We start from the raw sequence: 20,030 nt of genomic DNA on the forward strand, positions 1-20,030 counted from the left end.
AGATGGCATTTATGCCCTACAGGTAAAAGTACGAACATTTTAAAAATAGTCAAGATGCTTTCTCAAAAGCCAGTTATTTACTAGAGAATTACTTTTGTAAAATGATCCTTAATATTACAGCTGGTAAGATAAGCTAAGGGTAGTAGTGAAATCCGACTTATTTATTGGTTATCCTATATACGCATTTATTATAATGCACTGAAACGCGTTTCCTTTTGAAAAGTAAAAGATAACTTATCAAAAGTGAAGACCGTTTTTGGAGCGCCTCTAATTTCTCAATCTTTTCCATTAGATTGACGAAGCCGGGTAAACCCCACCATTCTGAGTTCTGTAATGATTTACTTCCGGCTGCGTCACAGTCACATGTCACCTGGACGCTGCAGGGTCACGTGACCAGGCCGGCTTCCACCGGGTAGAGTCAGAGAGCAGACGTGCGGCCGGTGGAGGAGCTGACAGCGGGGTTTCTCTACTCCGGCAGGTAGGATGGTTTTTCTCCGCAGTTCTCCTCCGTGTCCTCCTTCATCGGTCATGAAGGAGTAAAACTCTTCTGTTTGTGTCTGAATGTCGCCCCTTTGAGTCATTTAAGTCATTTTTAAGCTGTAGTGATGTAAATATGCACCGGGTGTTCACTACCATAGACCAGAGTACCTGCTAAAATTATACTCTTTCTCATAAACGACGCCTTAAGCAGGTCTTAAAGTTTCAAATTCGACAACACCTTGAAAATTAAATGTCATTTACAGGTGATGACAGTAAGCACATTTCATTACTGTGTCTCCTTTTCTCAGCGGATGAAAATCCTGATTTATATTATAAATAGATATACAGAATTATATCTCCTTAACGACGAGAATGACATCCCTGTTTTCATGCCCCCTTTCCTTCATTAAATTTACATTTACTGCATTATATTTGAATTTAAAATAGTGTGTGTACAGTATATGTATTTATACATATGCTGTGTGACATATTTTTACTGTCTGTATGAATGATTTCGAGTAAAATTTCTAATTTAATGTGTTAGTTTTTCCTAGTGTTTTCTTTCATCACCAAAAATTATTTTTTTCCAGATTAAAATGCCAAACAAATTGGATTCTTGATTAGATATGATGATTTTGTCATTTAATGTTAAAAAATAAATAATTAAATAATATTAGTTTTTGGTCTATTAAATTGATAAATTGGAAATATAATGAATATTTGTAATTTAGCTGAGTCAAAAATATTGAAGAAAAAAATGTGTCCAGGATGTATTCAACCTCTAACCTAATGTATAAAAAACCCCTGCCTTTCTGCAAAGGATGGAGTTGATGGGTGAATGGGTGGATGGAGGGAATAAGCACTGCATTGGTCTAAATACAAATGACTTGCAGAATCACCTTGGATGTTTTTACGTGGAGCTCAGGGCGAACATGCAGAGACAGAGAAAGCTAGATTTGTGCTAATCTTATTACAGGATTAAAACACCTCCATAGAGTGTAGATGAGAACTCGGAGCGCTGGATCGATATCAACAATTATTGGGGAATTTTGTAAACAGAGGAAAGCTCAGTGTTATTATAATTGTACTAAAATTACAGTGATGGCTAGATTATTGTCTTACTGAAGTTTATGGAGTTTAAAGTGTACTCTGGTTTCTGTAAGGGAAGAAACCACACCTTGTTCAGAAATCAACATGGATGTAAAACACTCAACTAAAAGTTTTTGTTCCTTCTTTTGTAACTTCTTCTAACAACAACTGGAGGCAGTTCTGTGATAGGTGAAAATGTCAGGTGGATTTGTTCAGATTGTTTTTCTTTACCTACTCTGTAATGCCTGTGCTTGTTTTTGCTCAAAAACCTATTGCAGTAAATGAATACTGTTGCATCCAAAAAAGGTTTAGCTAAATTCTGTTCAGAATACTGTTCAAACTAAATATATTTGTCCTGTTTATCAAGGAACAAGCTAATTTAATCAATTCACTAATATTCTATCCCCCCACACAGAATGGAAATTGTGTAAAAATGATCATTTTACCTCACAGCAGGGGGTTTCACTGAAGTTCTGTGGAAGTGAAGGATCTTGCTAAATTTCCGGTGGTTTTCAGAGCTTGCAGAGAGGTTGTAGCTCAAGGCAGAGTTGTAATTGCACAACCTAATGTCTGTCATCAAGACCTTCCTGCGTTGTTCAAAGGAGTGCTGCACTTTCACTTTCTTTTCTGTACCAAAGCCTTAGCATGTTACAGGAACATAGTTGTAGCTTTATTCCCGTGCATCGTCCTTTAAAACTGTTAAGATTGTAGGGAAAGACTTTTTCTGCTGTCTTAGCTGGGAATGTTTGTTCCTAACACAACAACATGACTGTCATCGGTCAAAGAAGGACCTAACCTAACCTGTTTTCTTGCCGATTAGCTCTCGACAGGCTTGAGTTGGATAGGAATTTCAGTAAATTGGGTGCTGGTTAGACTTTTAATAGGATAAACAGAATGGGGATAAAATTATGATTAAAATATGGCCCTGCAGTGCAAACAAAATCTTTATTGTCTTAAATGTCGTATTTTATTTGTTAATTTTCAGTGCTGACCTCTAATAATTTATGGTGTGGTTTTATTTTGAAAAACTTTTTCCTTCAGTTAAATGAAATGAAAAGAAGAAAATGAAACATTGACATGAAAAAAAAAATCACAAAATAACTCCTTTACAGTGTATTTCTCCACCAACAGTTCAGTGCAGTGAGATTATCTGATTGATTTTATCTGTGAGCTCAGTAACGATTATGTATAGATGTTTTTTAATCACCAATCTATTCCTGAAAATTAGATTTTAATTTCCTGGGCGTTTTCTTACATTTAGTGAAATAGTGAAGAAATCCAATCACATTTTGAGAGTTTGTGTTTTGGAATGAGTTCATTTCTGTTAAGGAGAGCGATAGAGAAAGAATGAATGTCAGCTCACATATGCTCAGCACTCATTTATAAGGTTGGTTCAGGTCATGTTTACTAAAGTTTTTTTTTTTTCCATTTCCCCGCATTCTGATATATTCTAAGCAAATTGTGTCTACATTGTCCAGTAAATTATCTGCCGTTTAGTCTGAATGACCACCAATAATCAGCTGGTAGATACAAGGAAAACATGGGGCTTCTTCATATTCGGTTTTTGAGCTCATCCTAACAGACACTAACATTTTATTCCATCTCCTGTTCCGCAATCGGCAGCAGATTTTCCTGGTGCATTTGAGGTCCAGATTAAATTTGATCAGCTCAGCACTCTTGAAGAAAATGGGACAGAGCCTCTGTGTTCAGGGACCTGCTAACATTTCCTATGCAGACTATTCCAAACAACAGGAGCCTTATAGGGACACTGACCCAGTAAAAGAAAGTAGTACCTGGTTTCATTTTGCCAGTTTAAACCTTTTTCTGTAGGTGATAAATGCAGAATATTATTGCTGCGTTTATTCTAATCAATGAAGGGTGTTTATGTTGACAGGTGAACAATATGAACTACGTGGGGCAGCTGGCGGGCCAGGTGCTGGTGACCGTAAAGGAGCTGTATAAGGGGATCAATCAAGCCACCCTGTCCGGCTGCATCGACGTGATCGTGGTGCAGCAGCCCGATGGGACGTTCCAGTGCTCCCCTTTTCATGTCCGCTTTGGAAAACTGGGAGTGCTGCGCTCCAGGGAGAAAGTAGTGAGTGCCAATATTACTGCATTATATTAGTCCAACATAGAAAAAGATAAACTATTATTACATCATTTTCTCATACAAACTCTGGTCTTGACTTTTAAAAACATGCAGTAAAATATGGAATAAATGTACACATTGAAGCAGGACAGCGGCAGTAGATTTTGCTGTCTCTCTCCGACCTACTGAAGGTCTGTGTACATTACCGGCCAATCACCTCTGCCTCTCACAGGAGCAGATTGACCTGCCTCTCTATATATAGACACGCTGTAGTACTCATCTGATGAGTAAGGTGGTGGGTGAAGCTCAGTTTAACCTCTCAAAACAGTGTCTTACAGAAAAGCCACATCTTTACAAGCTTACAGCGGCGCCTGACAGGACTGGAAATAGATGTTGTCGAGTGGAGTGGTTATGTAAATCATGTGGGTTAAAGGCATGTTAATAGCTGCAAGCCAAAAGTGAACACAACTTGATTTTGGATTTAATTTATTTTTCAGCAACTTACAGAGAATTTGAGTCGATTTTGGTTAATATCTGTCTGAGGGAAAACAAACCGTGTTATGCATGCAGTTTACTTTCTGCACGTTTGTTTGTCTTACTCGCCTATTTAACAACCTAATTCCATTCAGACAGGCTGGTTCTTAGTGTCTGTTTAAAACACGCTCATTCAAACTTGTGGAATTTGCTGAAAGCGACAAGCTTCCATTAGCTGCTCGTTGTTTTTCTGCCGGCTTAACTTTAATTCTTCAGATAAACCTGTGGCACAGTTTTGATTGCAGTTGTAGTTTTTGTGATTTAAATAATCCTGAATAATGCTTGTTGAAACCTGAGTTGGAGAAAAGACTAAATGATGACCCCAATACCTCCTACAGAAGTGTGCTTGACTCTGCAGATTGACATAGAGATCAATGGTGATCCAGTGGAGCTACACATGAAGCTAGGTGACAATGGAGAGGCTTTTTTTGTCCAAGAGACTGAGCAGGAAAATGTGAGTTTTAATAAAGAATATCCTCCAAACTGTGCTTGATTATAGGCAGAATAATTACTGACACTTATCGTCCTCAACACAGGAAATTGTCCCGGCCCACTTGGTGACCTCGCCCATCCCGACAGAAGAGGCTCTTCTCAGGTGCAGGGAGCCCGGATGTGGAGGACCAGCGACGGAGAACGCTCAGCCCTTGAGCCCCGAGGACCTGGCCTCTGGAAACCTGCAAACCTGCTACAATTCATCCGGCAAGAAGAGGAGGAGGCGCAGGAGGAAGCACAAGTCTGAGCCACGCAAGGGAGAGCAAACCACACCTGCAGGCGGGGAGCTGGAGCAGTGTGACCTCAGTTCAGACGAGGAACACGGCATGCACAACGGACGGTGAGCTGACAGCCTCAAACCTGTAGTTAATGTCATCTGTCAGCCTTTTAAAATGACTGTTCTGGCCTTCAGGGCAACTTCCTTTTCTGTGATAAAGGACAACCTGGACCATAGGAGGCACTCCCCCCTCACCGCCCTTGAATGGGACAGCTACCCCTTCTCAGATGGAGACTGGTCCCCTTGCACAATGTACGTCCTGTTGAATGTTTACATGATTCATGCAAACATGGCAAAGCCATGACACAGAATTTCCAGTTCCTCTTCTCGCCTCTTCCTCAAAACCAGATCAGCTGACTCAGAGGAAATGTGGTATTTGTTTACAGCGGGGACATGTCCGACCCCATGACAGTGAAGAGTGACTCTGAGTTGATGCTGAAGCCCACAGAAAGTGCAATCAGGGCCGAGTCCCACATGCAGTGGACCTGGGGGAAGCTCCCAGAATCCACCAGGGTGAGATTCTGGTTTGGACATGGTATAAACTAAGAAACATCTGTGGATTGCACACAGTACATATATTTATGTTTTATCTTGCTCCTGGCAGGTCAGTAAGAAGGATAAATCAGAGCCACTGACTCTGACCATCACTCCGTCTGAGAAAACTCATTTCAGGGTTATCTCAAGCACAGAGCCCACAGAGGAAGAGTCGAGAACCCAGGATCCCATTTGTAATATTATAAAGCCGGAGCCTCGGACCGTCAGGGTCAATCCGTGCAGCCACAAGCCACAGCCGCCTGCAGCTTCGCCACATGACGTTAATGTCACCAAGCACAAACCTGACCCGTCAAATCCAACGTCAAGGTGCTTTACCTCTGAGCAGTTTCCTACAGACGCCGACCCCAGAACAAAAACCGTACGAAAGACCCGGTGGACGTCTTCGCCTCCAGGTCACAGGAGCAGCGGCTTTGCTTCCAGTGGAAGCGGCAACATGGCAGAAGACTCGGGGGTTGTTTGTCCCGAGACGAGAGTTACCTCTAAACCCACCGACTCACCTGTCAAGAGTAGAAGTAAGACAACTCGCTTTAAAGATATTTATCAAATAGAAATTACAGCTGCTCACTGTTATTTTGGTAAAAGCTGTTAAACATTGGCTGAATAAACTTAATTCTACAATGTGCTATTTGTCTTTTCAAAGAACTGTAATGAAAGTTTTGATTATAATTCTTTTTTTTATGTTTAATGACTTGGTAACAGAGACTCTAAATGATGCGAGGGGAAGGTTAAATGTGGGTTGATGTTGACAGGATGTGGTTTCCCTACAGGCCTGTAGTTCTTCTGTGAATACTCTTGCACTAATCTCTTATTTTGCTTTCATGAAGGTGTGAGGAAGAGGAGCCAACATCAGGGGCCTGATGATATTTACCTGGATGACCTGAACGCACTTGACCCAGATGTTGTTGCCCTGTACTTCCCAAAAAGGTAATTGACCGCAGGAGGTGAAAAGAAGTCATTCCCAGTTTTCAATATTCAAAGAAGCAGTGATAATAATTCATCTTCCTGCTGTTTTAAAATGTTCCAGTGAGTCTGAGCAGACGCCTAAACACTGGGTGGAAACTGGGAGGCGCTCTGGATCCCAGTCGCCCCAGTCCGTCGGCAGCGCGGCAGCAGACAGTGGGACGGAGTGTCTCTCCGACTCTGCTGGCGACCTCCCTGACGTCACCCTGTCGCTGTGCGGTGGTGTTGGTGAAAACTCAGAGATCTCTAAAGGTACCAACACTGAAAAACCTTCACTGGTCACTGTTATTATTCCAATTTATGGCCTTTATTTTATATTCCAGATAGATTTATGGAGCACATCGTCACCTACAATGAGTTTGCAGAGAACCCAGCGATAATCGACAATCCTAATTTGGTGGTCAGAATTGCAAACAGGTGAGGCGTCTCTTGACTCTCTGAAATAGTTGGACGTTCATTGTACAGTAGATGTCATGATGACTTAATAAAGTCAGAAAACCCTTTTTTTTAGGTATTACAACTGGACGCTGGCAGCACCTTTGGTACTTAGTATGCAAGTGTTTCAAAAGAATTTACCAAAGGTATTCTCCTGCTTCTCATTCGTGATCACTTTTATTTGTTTTACACCTCCATCTATGCCCTTATTTGTATTATGCGAGATTATTATGATGTAATATGTGGATAACAGGCTGCAGAGGAGGCCTGGGTGAAGGAGAAGATGCCGAAGAAGTCTGGAAGCTGGTGGTTCTGGAGGCGGAGCAGCGTGAAGCAGGTATGAAGTGACTCAGTCAGCCTTGAGGGAAAACCTTTATACTGGGAGTCAATGGGAATCCCATAATATTTGAATTAGTTTGCTTTGTAAATGAGTCAAATGCAAGCCTACTTATCCATCAATGCTTGTTCCACAATATTACATAATGTTTCTATAAACTGAACCTGTGTATTAGTTTTATAACATCCTGTTTATCTCATAGACAATGAATAACGTCTCTTCATCTCTTCAGACTTCATCAGAGACAAAGTTAGAGAGGCAGGAGTCTCTGACCGGAGAGGGCCCCGCCCATCACCGGGCCCCGGGACCACGGTGAGAGTTCACTTCTGTCTCCATCGTGTGTGTGTGTGTGTGTATATATGTGTGTGTTCAGTTCTATGTGCGTTTTACATAAAAAGAATTTCCCATTGTGGGATAAATAAAGGATTCTTTTTCTTCCTCACCAAGCAAAAGCAAAGCTTTCCCTCACTTTACACTCATTTAGATAATAAAGCACAGCCTTAAATCAACATGACAGAAATATTTTTACACAAAAAGGCTTTAATATATGCAGTCCATTCATAAAATGTGTTTATGAATGTACTGAATATGTGTACATATGTCCATGTACGTATGGGAGAGAGACATATACTGTATGTACATGTATGTACATATATGTCTCTCTCATATCTGTGTATAGAGAGCGAGATATAGATATATATATATCTGTGGCTTTCAAAAGAGAACTCTGGGTTATTTATGATTGTACTTTCCATTCCCTGTAATAGACCCAACTTAAACGACAAAGAAGTCTATGTGTAAGAATGGAGCTGCTGCCATCTGGTGTCTGTTTTGGGTATTACACAATCAAAGACGACAGCACAAGCCACAGCACAGAAAAAAAAAAAGCTCTATCAGAAGCCAAGTTTTTAGTGTGCATTAAACAGGTTGCTTGTTGTCCTCTCTTCAAGGTGTTTTCTCTCCTACAGACACAAAACTACAGAGTGGTCCAGTGATGAGGAGACCAAAGAGCTGAATGTCGTGTCGCCGCCTCTGATAACACCTACTGAGCATGTGCAGACGGAATGCCCGGCATCAGCGCCCAGCCACTCTTACAAGAAGTCCCTCCGTCTGTCATCTGACCAAATAGTGAGACACTCAGCCCGTGTTTCTGATTATGTACCAGGAAGCAGAGGGACAAAGGTCGACCTCGGGGGACAGAGGAGAACGCTTTCTCATTCTGCGTGTTTTTTTTAAACTCCAAAACACCCTAAAACCCTACCCTAAAAAAGTTTGTCTAGATTATTATTAATGCAGAGAAATGTGTGTGTAGTAGGACTTCCAGGGAAGTATTGTGAGTTTGTTAATGCTTTACTAAACCACTGGTTTTGTGTCTCCTACAGGCCAGCCTGAAGTTAAGACAGGGCCCTAATGATGTCACCTTCAGCATAACCACTCAGTACCAGGGGACGTGTCGCTGCGAGGGCACCATCTACCTGTGGAACTGGGACGACAAGGTGATCATCTCCGACATCGATGGGACCATCACGAGGTAGGAGAGCGCCTACCGGTGGGAGGGAGCACCTTGTTCTCACAGAGTCACAATGTTCTAAACACATTCACTGTACTCAAAATATGAAATCAGACACATTTCTTAGCCTAATTCTCATGCTGGTCTTACAGATCGGATGTGTTCGGTCAGATTCTACCTCAGTTCGGGAAAGACTGGACTCATCAAGGGATCGCGAAGCTTTACCACTCAGTGCACGAGTAAGAAACCAAAGCTGACCTTCATTAGTTGTTGAGGCTACAGTTCCGTGAAAGGTTAATGAATATCTTTCTGCCACAGGAATGGTTACAAGTTCCTGTACTGCTCCGCCCGAGCCATCGGCATGGCCAACATGACCCGAGGATATCTGCATCGGGTGAACGACAGAGGGACCCTCCTGCCCAGAGGACCCCTCATGCTCGCCCCAAGCAGCCTTTTCTCTGCGTTCCACAGGTAAGAGATTCTCATGAAGCCTTTGTCATTCTTTCTGGAATTCATTTCAGCAATTTAAGTTAATTATAGTGGAGATCAGTGGTGAGAAGTCAAAGGTCATTCGTCCTGACACCAATTAGATTGCTTAAGCTCCGTCTTTTGTTTGCCTGGCTGGAATTCACATGTGTTTAAGCAGTGGTCACCGCATTTGCAGCGGTAGCGGAAGTCTTCATTTCCTTTACTTAAATAATGGCATTAATGCCACACTGTAAAAAAAATACTTAGTTATAAGGAAAATTCCTGAATTTTAATAATGTTATCTCCGTAAACATTTAACTTAAAGTTTAATGTTGGAAACTATGGTCCCTAAAGCATTGTGGGAAATGTGGTTATGTTCATTTTGAAGCAGCAATAGCAGGTCAGAGGTTAATACTGTAATCCTGTCTTTGGCTTATTAGAGAGATCATAGAAAAAAAGCCTGAGAAGTTCAAGATCGAATGCCTCACAGACATCCAGAATCTGTTTTCCCCCAACGCACATCCGTTCTACGCAGCGTTTGGAAACCGAGAAAACGTGAGACAACATTTCCTCACTGATCTTGATCATAACAAAATGCAAGGATCCATTTTTATTATCTCTAGTTAGATATCATTAATTTGAAAAATATTTCCTATTTCCTGTGATTAAGGACGTATTTGCTTACAAGCACGTTGGGGTTCCTGTCTACCGGATATTCACAGTCAATCCCAAAGGGGAGTTAATCCTCGAGCAAGCCAAAGGCAACAAGACATCGTGAGTATGCGACCATCGATTATGCTTTAATTCCAGTGTTCGCTGTTCACTCATTGGGGTTTGTGTCACAGGTACAGCCGGCTGAGTGAGCTAGTGGAGCACGTCTTTCCTTTACGGAGCTCGCAACACAATGCCGCCTTCAGCTGCCCGGAGTTTAGCACCTTCTGTTACTGGAGACAACCCATCGCTGAGGCCTGCTTCGAGGAGCTGCTGTAGTTCTTGTTACAGATTATAGGACCTGTCAGGTTTTGCCTCACATCACTCATTCCTACAATTTGTTCTATCGCTTAGGAGACGATTGAGGTTCCAGCAGTGTTTGTGTTTTGTGCTTCCTCTTTCTCATTTGAGAACAATTTAAATAAAAGCGGGTTCTGGCCGCTCTGCTTTCATCCCTTTAAAGCCTTGTTTCAAAATACATTCTAAAACTAAGATGTCTTTGATTTTGCGTAAATTAAAGTAGGTTAAGATTGTGTCTCTGCCAGTAAATTCTAATATATTCTTTCTATGAAAGTGAGTGTTCTTCAATCATCTGGTGTCAAACCAGTTTATACTGATGTGTAATAACGGATAACTTTTTCATCTGCCATCTATTAATCAGAAAAAGTGAGATAATGATGTGAAATATTAAAGTTATGAAATTTTATTGTCAGAAAATGTAGATCTACTGTACATAAACTGCAAACACAGCATATTTACAATATTATTGTGTTGATGAACTGTTAAATAGATGGTGATGTTTTCACAAAAACAATTTGAATTAACAGTCAAAGCTTATTTTGCACATTGACAGTTTTTGCACCAGCAGTGTGTGTGTGTGTGTGTGTGTAAACTGAGAAGTACTGTAATAAATGTTCTTCTGTGAAACAACAACATTGTGACTGATTTCTTCACAGCCTGGAACAACTTGGATGAACTGTGAAATATCTTCACAACCATTGAAGATGTTTTGTGTACGAAATATCAACAGTGAAAGAAAAAGCACGTTACTCGGGCGGCAAAGGGGATGAAAATTAAATGATGATCTTGACCTTGAGACAACTAGGTCAAGGTGAAATTTTAACTTTTGTACATTTTTTTGCACATAGACCCAGGAACCGGGTAAGAAAAAAAGACTAAACAAAAGGCATTATATTCAGGGAGACTAGGGGATAAAATTAGATCACAACTTTGACCTGGACAAACTTCAAATTTTCACATTTATATCTTTAGGTACACGTCTCTGAAACCTGATTAGATATAAATTAATCACAAAACAAAAAGTAACATTTCCAGGAAGCCAGAGGCACAAAAATGTGTAGGTCATGGTAAAATTATGAATTCAGGGGTGTCACAGGATGTTGCTGTCTCTGACTGCCTTGTTTGCAAAAATAAAAATTGAAACCTTCAAAATCTTGATTATTTGTGAGCTTGTAAACAAACCTTTACAATAAGAAATATAAAAAAATTACCGATATGCACACACTATATATTATTATTCATCATAGACTGCCTGTAACTTCTCTTTCTGATCGAGCTTTGTTTTAGTTGTCTGGTCTGAAAACAGGAATTTTTGGAAGGAAGTTTCTGGAATGGCCGGTAATGAGTCCTGACCTGAAGGCCGTCACAAACCTGTGGGGCGTTTCAAACTGAACAGACACGGTGCATTTTAAAATCCCAAGCGTGCTTCATTTGGGAACAACTTTCTGGTAAATTGACCTCCTCTCAGACACATAATCACTTCCAGCCACTGAAAGCGTGATGTTTCATTGGTTGAGCTTCATTCTGATGACGAAAAGGTGTCTTTAGAGGGGCGGGGCTACCGTTTTGATTGGATGGGGTAAAGAAGCACGGCGCTGAAAGACGACAGGATGTCAGAGGAAGAAGAGGCTGCGAGTTTTCCAGCGGTCATGATCAGTCCGGCTCGATCTCCCCTCCTCAGAGATAGGACTAAGCTCAGAGAGGCGGAGCTGCTGCAGCTGCATTGATCATGTGACCGCGCCGCTGTTGCCCCCGACAACAGGCCTGTGGTGTCCAGCTTTTGGATGCTACGATTGGAGACGGACAGGACCGCCTCCACCCTCTCGCCTGGCTGGGCCGTGAGCACAGCGGTCACGAGGTAGCGGCCGTCCGTAGGAGCCGTGAAGATGCCTGAGTGCAAAGATGACCAAAAAAAAATAGAATATTGGAGAAAATATTTGAAGATTTAAGGACGTGAGAAATCAGAAACAGAAAAATCAGAAAAATTACTTGGAAAGTTTTGGAAAATCCTGGAAATCCACAAAAAAATTAAATTTTTGCTTCGCTGATAGAGTCAACATGTCAGCTGATGCGAATGAAATCAAAGCAGAGCAACTAGAAATCCCACCTGTGTCCGCGTCATAGTGTCCTCCATCGTTGACCAGCACCTTATCGAATCGGATAATCCCGACCCCCCCGCGGAACAGAGGAACAGTCAGACCAGCTGAGAATGACACCTTCTCACCTGATCAGGGGAGAAATAAACGTCACACCGTAGCAAGAATCACATCAATAATAAAGGCGGGGAAACAAAGTCTGACCTGAGGGTGGGGCAGAATCGGGTGGTGATGGTCCATGGAGCAGGGTCACGTCTGAAGGAAAAGAAATGGTGCGTCACCCACTCGTGAAAAAGTCACTTGGGATGCAGGATAAGAAAAAGTATTTACCTGAGACAGGTGGGGGGCTGGGCTTCTGGGAGTTGGTGACTTTTGCTTGGGGGGACGCTGAAGAGGATGATGTTATTTTACTACAAGGTTTTAGGGATACTTCCTACATTCACACACAGGTGTCTCACCTGGAGCTCCAGCAAAGCCCTGGATGGTCATCATGCTGCCGTCAGTCCCCTTGGGCAGCTTAGATGGGATCATCTTGCTGGGGGGTCCGGCCTCTCCGGTCTCCATCACGGGTGGCGGCCGCTGGAGTGGGGCGTCCAGAGGCCCCGCCAGCTCCGGCAGGCCTTTGCTCGCACCCTGGGGGAGGTCGGTGTCCTCCCCAGCAACCTGAACACCTGAAAAAGGAGAGATAAGTAAATGAGATGGGGGTTGGGGGGTCAGATGTGGAGGGGTTTCAGCGTCTCGTAGCAAGTTTCAACGCTGCGGCCAGGAAGAAAACGCTCGCCCCAACGGTCCTGCTGTTAGATGTGGTCTCAAATTTCCACCCTCTGGCTTTAATTCTGCCTACAACAAACACACGATTGTGTTTCTGTTGATGGGGGGGGGGGGGGGGGGCTTGACTTCACTCTCATTAACAGAGTGATTATGTGAGTCTGTCATTAAGGAGGCAGGGACAGAAAATGAAAGACCGCCGGCCCCATCGCCACTCAAACGGCGAAACGTTCCTGAGAACCGCAGCTGAGATGAAACACGAGGTTTATCAACTAATCCCCCCTCCTGGCTGGGGCGGGAAGGAAGGGAGTTGGGGGGGGGGGCATGTTGTCACCGTTACCCTGGGGTTTATAATGGGAAGCAACATAAAAGGAATACCAGCAAGACGCAGCCTCATGCTCAGTCAGTATGTATTTAGCTGGGGGGGGGGGTTAAAGGGTCATTTAGAAACTGCAGAGCCGTCTGCCTGTTAAACAGCAGCACAGGGGGTAACGTCTGTTACCCCCACATGTGTTGCACCGGTCTGTCAGTCCTCCAGACAGAAATCTGAAGCAATCCCGAGTTCCAGCCAGGATGAAAGCAGCAAACACGAAACCCGCTGAACGCCACCAGTTTACATCCGTACACAGAAAGAAGCCTTGGAAACTCTTATTTTATAGTTACTCTCCAATCGCTGGAGGCTTTTCTAGTCTGGAGGACTTCTTTTGGCAGGTCCCATCTTGTTTCTGGTTCAGGGGGGTTATCATGTTTGACTGCTAACCAGCGCGGGTGAGTCCACTGGAGGAAAGTGTGTTTTCTTATCTCCAAACATCCCCATAATAGATCCTTTTGATTCCGTTTTAAGTTATTTCAGGTCAAGACGTCAAATACAAAGAGAAGGATGCGCTTTAACTCCTCCCTGGACTTCGGAGCCACACTGGTCTCATTATTGGTTTGGTAGTTATAAAAGAGCGTTTCATCAGCGGTGGTTTTCTTCAGGATCGAGATCAATATTTTTTTTTAAACACGCACAAATGGTGTCTTGTTATAAAATGACACCGATCTTTGTTTCCGAGGTCAAGAATTGAATTTCACACTGAGTGTCTTCTTAACTTCGCCCAGCTGTGACACCCCTTTGCTGGAAATAAGTGCCTGATTCTTAAACAGAGAAGTAGACTTTCAAACACACCGTGTGATGCTGATGCATTTCTTTAACGCTGCCATGACAAGCCATAACAAACCAAAGCGAGAGAATCGCGATCTGCAAGCAGCCAGCACAGCTAATCATTTCAAAAAATGACAAATCGGATCTCTCCATCCTTTTCCTGACCCTTTTGTGAAAGGTTAACAGCCGGTATGACATCATGGTAAACAGATTGACAAATGGCCCTTTGGAACGGAGGTGCGGCTTTGAGTGCTCGCACTGTTTATTTCAACAGAAATGGAAGTCAGCCGTGGGAATTTTAAGAAGAAAAAAAAAGAGAGAAAAATACAAATGCAGCTGAAGAGACAGGAGTAAAAGGAGTGGAGAGGGTGTGACGAAAAGAACCAGAGACGCCTGAGAGTGCATCGCTGATAAGCGTCGAGGATATCTCTCTGTAATGGACTCCTCCAAGCAGCGTTTTCCAGTGTCCTCTGATAAGCAGGCAGAATAGGATGAGGCAGCTGATAACACTGCAATAAATAGGTTTGCACCAAGTGAGTGGTGAAAACAGCTTCTGGGCATGTTTGGAAATCCCCATTAATGAAACTTTCCAGTAACAGAATGATGACTTACTGTAAATGTCATTAAATGCCACCCTGTGACACAAGTCATGAGGTGTGGCGACAACATGTCCGAGTCACGATTTGGCCAAAAATGAGAAACCATGACATTTCGGAGCTACACAGATGACTCATAAAGTGGTAAAAACAAACCCATCCTGATGGACGGAACTGGACCCACAACAAGAACATGTTCTATTTTATTCCAGCTCTTCTCCTTCAAGGACATTCTAGATTGGATTATTTGCTGCATCACCTGCTCAATAAACCAGCGACTGAAAACTAGCCGATCCCGTAGGACGAGCCTCCCCTCGTAAACATTTTGGGTGTGCTTCCAGTTCACATTTATAACTGTGAGAGTCTAAGAAGTCCAGCTCGGTCTCATGGGTACCATTACTGAGCTTACTCATGTGGGAGGAATGCAACATACAGCATGCACTGAGATGAAAATCAACATTCATATAGGCTTGACTTGCAACAAAGTCCTGCGTTTAATAATGAACAGGTTCAAATCCCCTTGTTAAACTTCGTTGTTGAGTTTCACACCTAAAGTGTAACATGTGGAGGGTTTATAGTCGAGCCCTAACATAAATGCAAACGTGGATGCACAAAAGAAGCCAAGTGAGCAAAGTTTCTTTGTGCCAAGGCATTGCTCAACACAAGTGGGGTCTATTAAACCAAGCATGTGTCTTCAATAAACCTTGCCTCCTTTAACTGGATCGTGGTTAAATGAAAAATTTGACTTCCTCTTGCTCACACACTCAAACACACTCCAGCGTTGCAGCTTCTCCAATTACCCCATGATGCACAAATTGGTTCCAGTCCAAGAAATGATCTAAACGTTTTGGAAAATATTACAGCTATTGATTGTCTTGGGCTACTACTGCTGAATCTTTACCGGATAATGAAAGAGATCATTTTATTTGGCAGATGTTCACTCCACCTCGCAGAAAGTGCAGTAAAGACAGGTCAGTGGTGCACTAAACCCCTGAGGGGCCAAGATTCTGCCTCACCTGGTGCACACCAGCCCTCGCCTTCACTGGGCCAGAGGGCTTTGACTCCCCCTCTGACTCGTGCACATGTTAGATTTCTCATTTGTGTTTAAAGATGACCCTGATGGGTTGTAAACAAGACACCAAACTGAGCCTTAAACCCATGAACGATATCATTTACTCCTTGGAAGTTCATTAAAGAAGGAGAGCACACTATTCATTGTTTCTCAAATTACATCCTGTCACTTTAAATCACTGCATCATGGGAAAAAATTAATCATTCCCACTTTAAGGCAATAAAACCACCTACTTTATTTGTGTTACAATGCCTTCAACCTACTTGTCTTCCCAGGATTGGTGTTTGAAGACTCCTGGAGGTCCCCGGCTAGATGAGTGATGACATTCTGGAGGTTGTGACATGTTCCATTCAGTCCTCCAATCTCTCTAGAATGAGCGTTAACTGTACCATTCAGCTGGTTGACACATGTCCATAAACTGGTGACTTGTTTGTTCAGGCCGTCTTCAATCGTCTGGATGCTACTGGTAATGGGATCCAGCTTCCCACACAAACTCTCCACAATGACAATGCGGCTGTTCATCCGAGCAACCTCCTTCCCAACGTCTTCCGTTTGCTGCCTGCAGCGGTCGGCCTCGGCTTTCACCTCCCCGTCCAGCTCTTCCAGTTTGTTGCTAAACTTACGATCGTGACTCTTGTGGAGCTCCAGAATGTCCCTCATCTCCTGCCCGGCCACTGCTTTCACCAGATCCCGGCTGGAGTTCAGACTGTGGAACATCTGAGACTGCTGGTGGGCTGCATTCGATAGCGAGTCCTCCATCTTTCCAAAACGCCCTTGCAGATGCCTCAGCTCCCCGTTTACATCATCAATGCCAGTGCTACAATCCACAAGTTGCTCCTTCATGGCTCCAAGTTCATTCATCTGGGTTTTTAGACTCGTCTCGATTGTGTCTACAGCAGTTCTGCAGTTCTGGATGTCTCGTTGAACATTTTCCACAAAAGTCAAATTGGTCTTGCAGAGCTGGTCCAACACGTCAAATCGAACCTCAAGAATTTGAACAGAACCCTTTAAAGAATGAATGTCTCTATTTAGTGCATTTGGACTTTCAGGTTTGTCACTTATTGGGAAGTTGGTGTTCGTATTTACCAACTGCGTGATGAGTCTGTCCTCCATTGAGACCAGCTTGTCCTCCAGAGTCTCCCTCAAGTCTTTGTTGGCCTCTGCCCATTTAGCTTTCAGCTTCTCCTCCACAGAGAGGCAACGGGATGCTACAACCATCTCAGACGAATTCAGAAGCACCTCCAGGCTCTCCACACGGGCAAGAACAGCGTCAGATACTTGGGCATCCACCTTTCCTGGACCCACCAGTTTGGTCTTAAGGTCCTGGATCTCATTGCGGAGGTTGGTTTCCTTTAAGTCTAGGAGCTCAGCCAGGCTGAAGTAGTTATCTTCTTGTCCCTCGCACTGCTCCCGAAGTGACAGCACTTTATAATCGCAAGAATTCTTCAAGTCTGCCATCTTGATATCCATGCCCTCCATTAACTCCTCTCTCAGGGCATGGATCTTCTCATCCACGTAGACGCGGAGGTCTTCATTACCAGCTGAGGGGGTGGGAGGAGGCGTGTACAGCTGGTTCTGGTTCGCCTCCATTAACAGATGAATTTGCCCATCGTGACGACTGACTCGGCCCAGCAGGTCATTCAAAGTGTTGCTCTTGGACTCCAGATCATCTGCAACCTGGCTGATCTTGTTCATCACGTCGTCCATTGGCGTTCCCTCATATCCAAAAGAGAAGTCCTGGACCTGAACTGTCTGGGTCTCTGCGCTTCTCGCGCTGACGGGCTGTCTGATGTTACTCAGCAGCGTGGCGATCATTTTGCTGGCATCATCCTGGAATTCCAGTCTCAGATTGGAGGACATGTCTGTCATTTTTGCCTGCATGTCAAGGACCATCTGGGACAGTCGCTGCACCTCCTCTTCCAAATGGACATTTTGACTTCCTCCATGACCTCCCAGTGGCTTGTGACCTGTCTGACCTCCAAATTGACCCTCCCCAGCCCAAGGGTGTTTCCTCCAGCTATCCGTTTCCCGTACTGGAGCTGCAGCAAGAACGGAGAGAAGGTTAGGAGACATGTTTTTTTTCAAATGTATTTTCAGATTTCCTCAGATGATCCTAATTTTACCTTGTCGGGCTGGAATCTCTACAGAGGTAGAAGGAACGTTGGGCAAACGCTCTACTTGCAGCAGCTTTATGTCTTTCACCTCCATGCAGTCAAGGCCCTGATACCCCGGACAGCACCTCCACTCCAGCTCCGTTACAGGCTTGTATGCAATCTTATAAATGGGCCTGAAGTGGGTCTGATATCTGGAAGCAATAATACATAGATATGACTATGTTCTGTCCTCTCATGATTCACATTTATCATTAAATATCAGCTGCAGTTGATAGTATAATAGATAGGATTCTGCTTATACGATCGCAAGACTTACATAAACTTGGATGACAAAATGTTTGTTGACAACTGAGAATAAACAAAGATTTTCCAGCATACATTTGGACCCAACTGACCCGTCATCCAAGCAATGATCTCTCTTGTTTGTAAAAATAATTCAAAACACAGAGTCAGTCCATGTTTGTCATTCACGAGGATTCAACACAGCTGCCTGAATAATCAGATCTCTTGGATTTAAAGTCATGCTTGTTTTCATTTTGAATTGCTGATTTAAGAGACATTTATTTAAACAGATGAAAGTAAGGGGGGGGGGGCTAATCCTGAAATATTTATGCATAGTCTGGTGTATCGCAGGTTCCAGTTTCTGAGTCAGGAATCAGAACTTTTTTTTTGGAAACGTTCCTGATACGTTCAACCAGCTGTAATCCTGAAGTAGAACTCACTCCCCTGATTTATCTAACTCACTTATAAGCACAAGGCTGAGAACTGATGCCATGTGCTAGGCTCTCCACAGAACCCGCAGCTCTGACTGAACGATGGGCACCAATCCCACCTGATGACGTCACCTGGAGGATGCGTGAGGAGGAGGAGGAGGAGGAAGAGGAGGATCACTGTTGACACTGATGGTGATGGGGAACACTAATTATTGTGCGTAATGTTGAGTCACCTGAGAAATTAATCTGTTTACATCTTTAACAGTTTTTGTTATGTTTCATAATCTCTGATTTAATGAAAGTAAAAATTAAACGTTATTAAAACAAAAGAAACAGGCAGATTAGTCGCGTACCAATGCACAAGAGGTCGCTTTAAAACTGGTAGGGAACGGAAGTTTTAATTCTAAGAGTTTTCTGTCTTGCTTTGATGACAAGAACTGGAACAATTTGAAACCCCGTTACATCAGCAGGTAATTATAGCAACGGCTACGCCATATTTTTTAAAAATACAGACAAAAGCAGGGAACAATGGTTCTCCACCCAGTTTCCTGGACTTCTGGGAACTTACATCACTTGCTGCGCACAGTTTGGAAACTCTGGAGGACACGGCAGAACCTCCGGCTGCACGAAACTCTCCGTGCCTCCCACGACGGCGCAGCTCACGTTCTTGCGCACAACGTAGGCGCACCAGTTTCTGTAGGACATCACACACGGAGAAAGATGTGGCGCACTGTGGGATTGTTTCCGCAACGATTGTTGAAACAAAAACGCATACATTAACACGCAAACGCGAAATGAATTGCAGACATCGATTACTCACTTATTTCTCTGGCGCGTTTCGGCACCAGAATACGCGCTGCCCTGGAACACGTTAAATTGGAATGGTGATCCGCTGATGAAAGGCAAAGTTATCAGGAGGTGAAAGACAGACAATCCACGCGTCATTGTCAAACGGTCTGATTTATCCTCGAAGGACGCAGTGAAGACTCAGGGATCAGACCGAGCACCGAGGGTCGCTCCCTCTCTCTGTTACGCACACCCAAACAAGATCCTTCCAGTTGCGGGACTGTACGTGACGTTCAGGAACCCCCTCCAATACCGACAGATGCATTTTCGAAGTTTACCAGACTCCCTCCACCCCCACACCCCACACACACACAATTCACATCTTTGTCTCTCAGCCAAAACACAATTCAAATGTCTCGATAATTTCTGGAGCCTTTAATTTGGATAATTATAGTTGGGGTTTTTTTTTAATCCGTGCGTAAAACTCCGCGCCTGTCAACTTCT

At 43.5% G+C, this 20,030-nt stretch overlaps 2 protein-coding genes across 4 annotated transcripts; one reads left to right on the forward strand and one right to left on the reverse strand.

Annotated features, from left to right (window-relative positions):
- The first annotated feature begins 361 nt into the window (after positions 1-361).
- Positions 362-10,474, forward strand: LOC137614125 (phosphatidate phosphatase LPIN2-like). Of its 2 annotated transcripts, none has more exons than XM_068343695.1 (20): positions 362-478; positions 3,464-3,664; positions 4,551-4,646; positions 4,729-5,024; positions 5,097-5,213; positions 5,348-5,474; positions 5,566-6,028; positions 6,341-6,440; positions 6,541-6,728; positions 6,800-6,893; positions 6,988-7,057; positions 7,165-7,248; positions 7,481-7,560; positions 8,199-8,376; positions 8,631-8,779; positions 8,911-8,997; positions 9,077-9,229; positions 9,667-9,781; positions 9,897-10,000; positions 10,072-10,474. In XM_068343695.1, the coding sequence occupies exons 2-20, from the start codon at positions 3,473-3,475 to the stop codon at positions 10,214-10,216; spliced, it is 2,838 nt and encodes a 945-aa protein (XP_068199796.1). In that variant the 5' UTR covers positions 362-478; positions 3,464-3,472; the 3' UTR covers positions 10,217-10,474. The 2 variants fall into 2 exon arrangements, with proteins under 2 accessions (XP_068199796.1, XP_068199797.1); XM_068343696.1 differs by having other exon boundaries at positions 367-478; positions 8,217-8,376.
- Positions 10,475-10,617: 143 nt separating this feature from the next.
- On the reverse strand, positions 10,618-19,950 carry emilin2b (elastin microfibril interfacer 2b). Of its 2 annotated transcripts, XM_068343694.1 has the most exons (10): positions 19,561-19,950; positions 19,309-19,434; positions 18,037-18,218; positions 17,000-17,952; positions 16,177-16,918; positions 12,792-13,004; positions 12,664-12,720; positions 12,538-12,588; positions 12,345-12,461; positions 10,618-12,127 (listed from the first exon to the last, which is right to left on the reverse strand). In XM_068343694.1, exons 1-10 carry the CDS (start codon positions 19,683-19,685, stop codon positions 11,796-11,798), a joined length of 2,898 nt encoding a protein of 965 aa, XP_068199795.1. In that variant the 5' UTR covers positions 19,686-19,950; the 3' UTR covers positions 10,618-11,795. The 2 variants fall into 2 exon arrangements, with proteins under 2 accessions (XP_068199795.1, XP_068199794.1); XM_068343693.1 differs by having other exon boundaries at positions 16,177-17,952.
- Positions 19,951-20,030: the final 80 nt, after the last annotated feature.

Source organism: Antennarius striatus, chromosome 20 (assembly GCF_040054535.1).
Source record: "Antennarius striatus isolate MH-2024 chromosome 20, ASM4005453v1, whole genome shotgun sequence".
Taxonomy (NCBI): Eukaryota; Metazoa; Chordata; class Actinopteri; order Lophiiformes; family Antennariidae; genus Antennarius; species Antennarius striatus.

Excerpts from the sequence above, each read along its gene's own strand:
- LOC137614125 (XM_068343695.1), top strand. The coding sequence starts at position 3,473 with ATGAACTACGTGGGGCAGCTGGCGGGCCAGGTGCTGGTGACCGTAAAG. Across the intron at positions 6,441-6,540 it reads GCCCTGTACTTCCCAAAAAG|TGAGTCTGAGCAGACGCCTA; the intron begins GTAATTGACCGC and ends AAAATGTTCCAG. Across the intron at positions 10,001-10,071 it reads GCCAAAGGCAACAAGACATC|GTACAGCCGGCTGAGTGAGC; the intron begins GTGAGTATGCGA and ends TTTGTGTCACAG.
- emilin2b (XM_068343693.1), bottom strand. The coding sequence starts at position 19,685 with ATGACGCGTGGATTGTCTGTCTTTCACCTCCTGATAACTTTGCCTTTC. Across the intron at positions 12,589-12,663 it reads CAGCCCCCCACCTGTCTCAG|ACGTGACCCTGCTCCATGGA; the intron begins GTAAATACTTTT and ends CTTTTCCTTCAG. Across the intron at positions 12,128-12,344 it reads ACACTATGACGCGGACACAG|GCATCTTCACGGCTCCTACG; the intron begins GTGGGATTTCTA and ends CTTTGCACTCAG.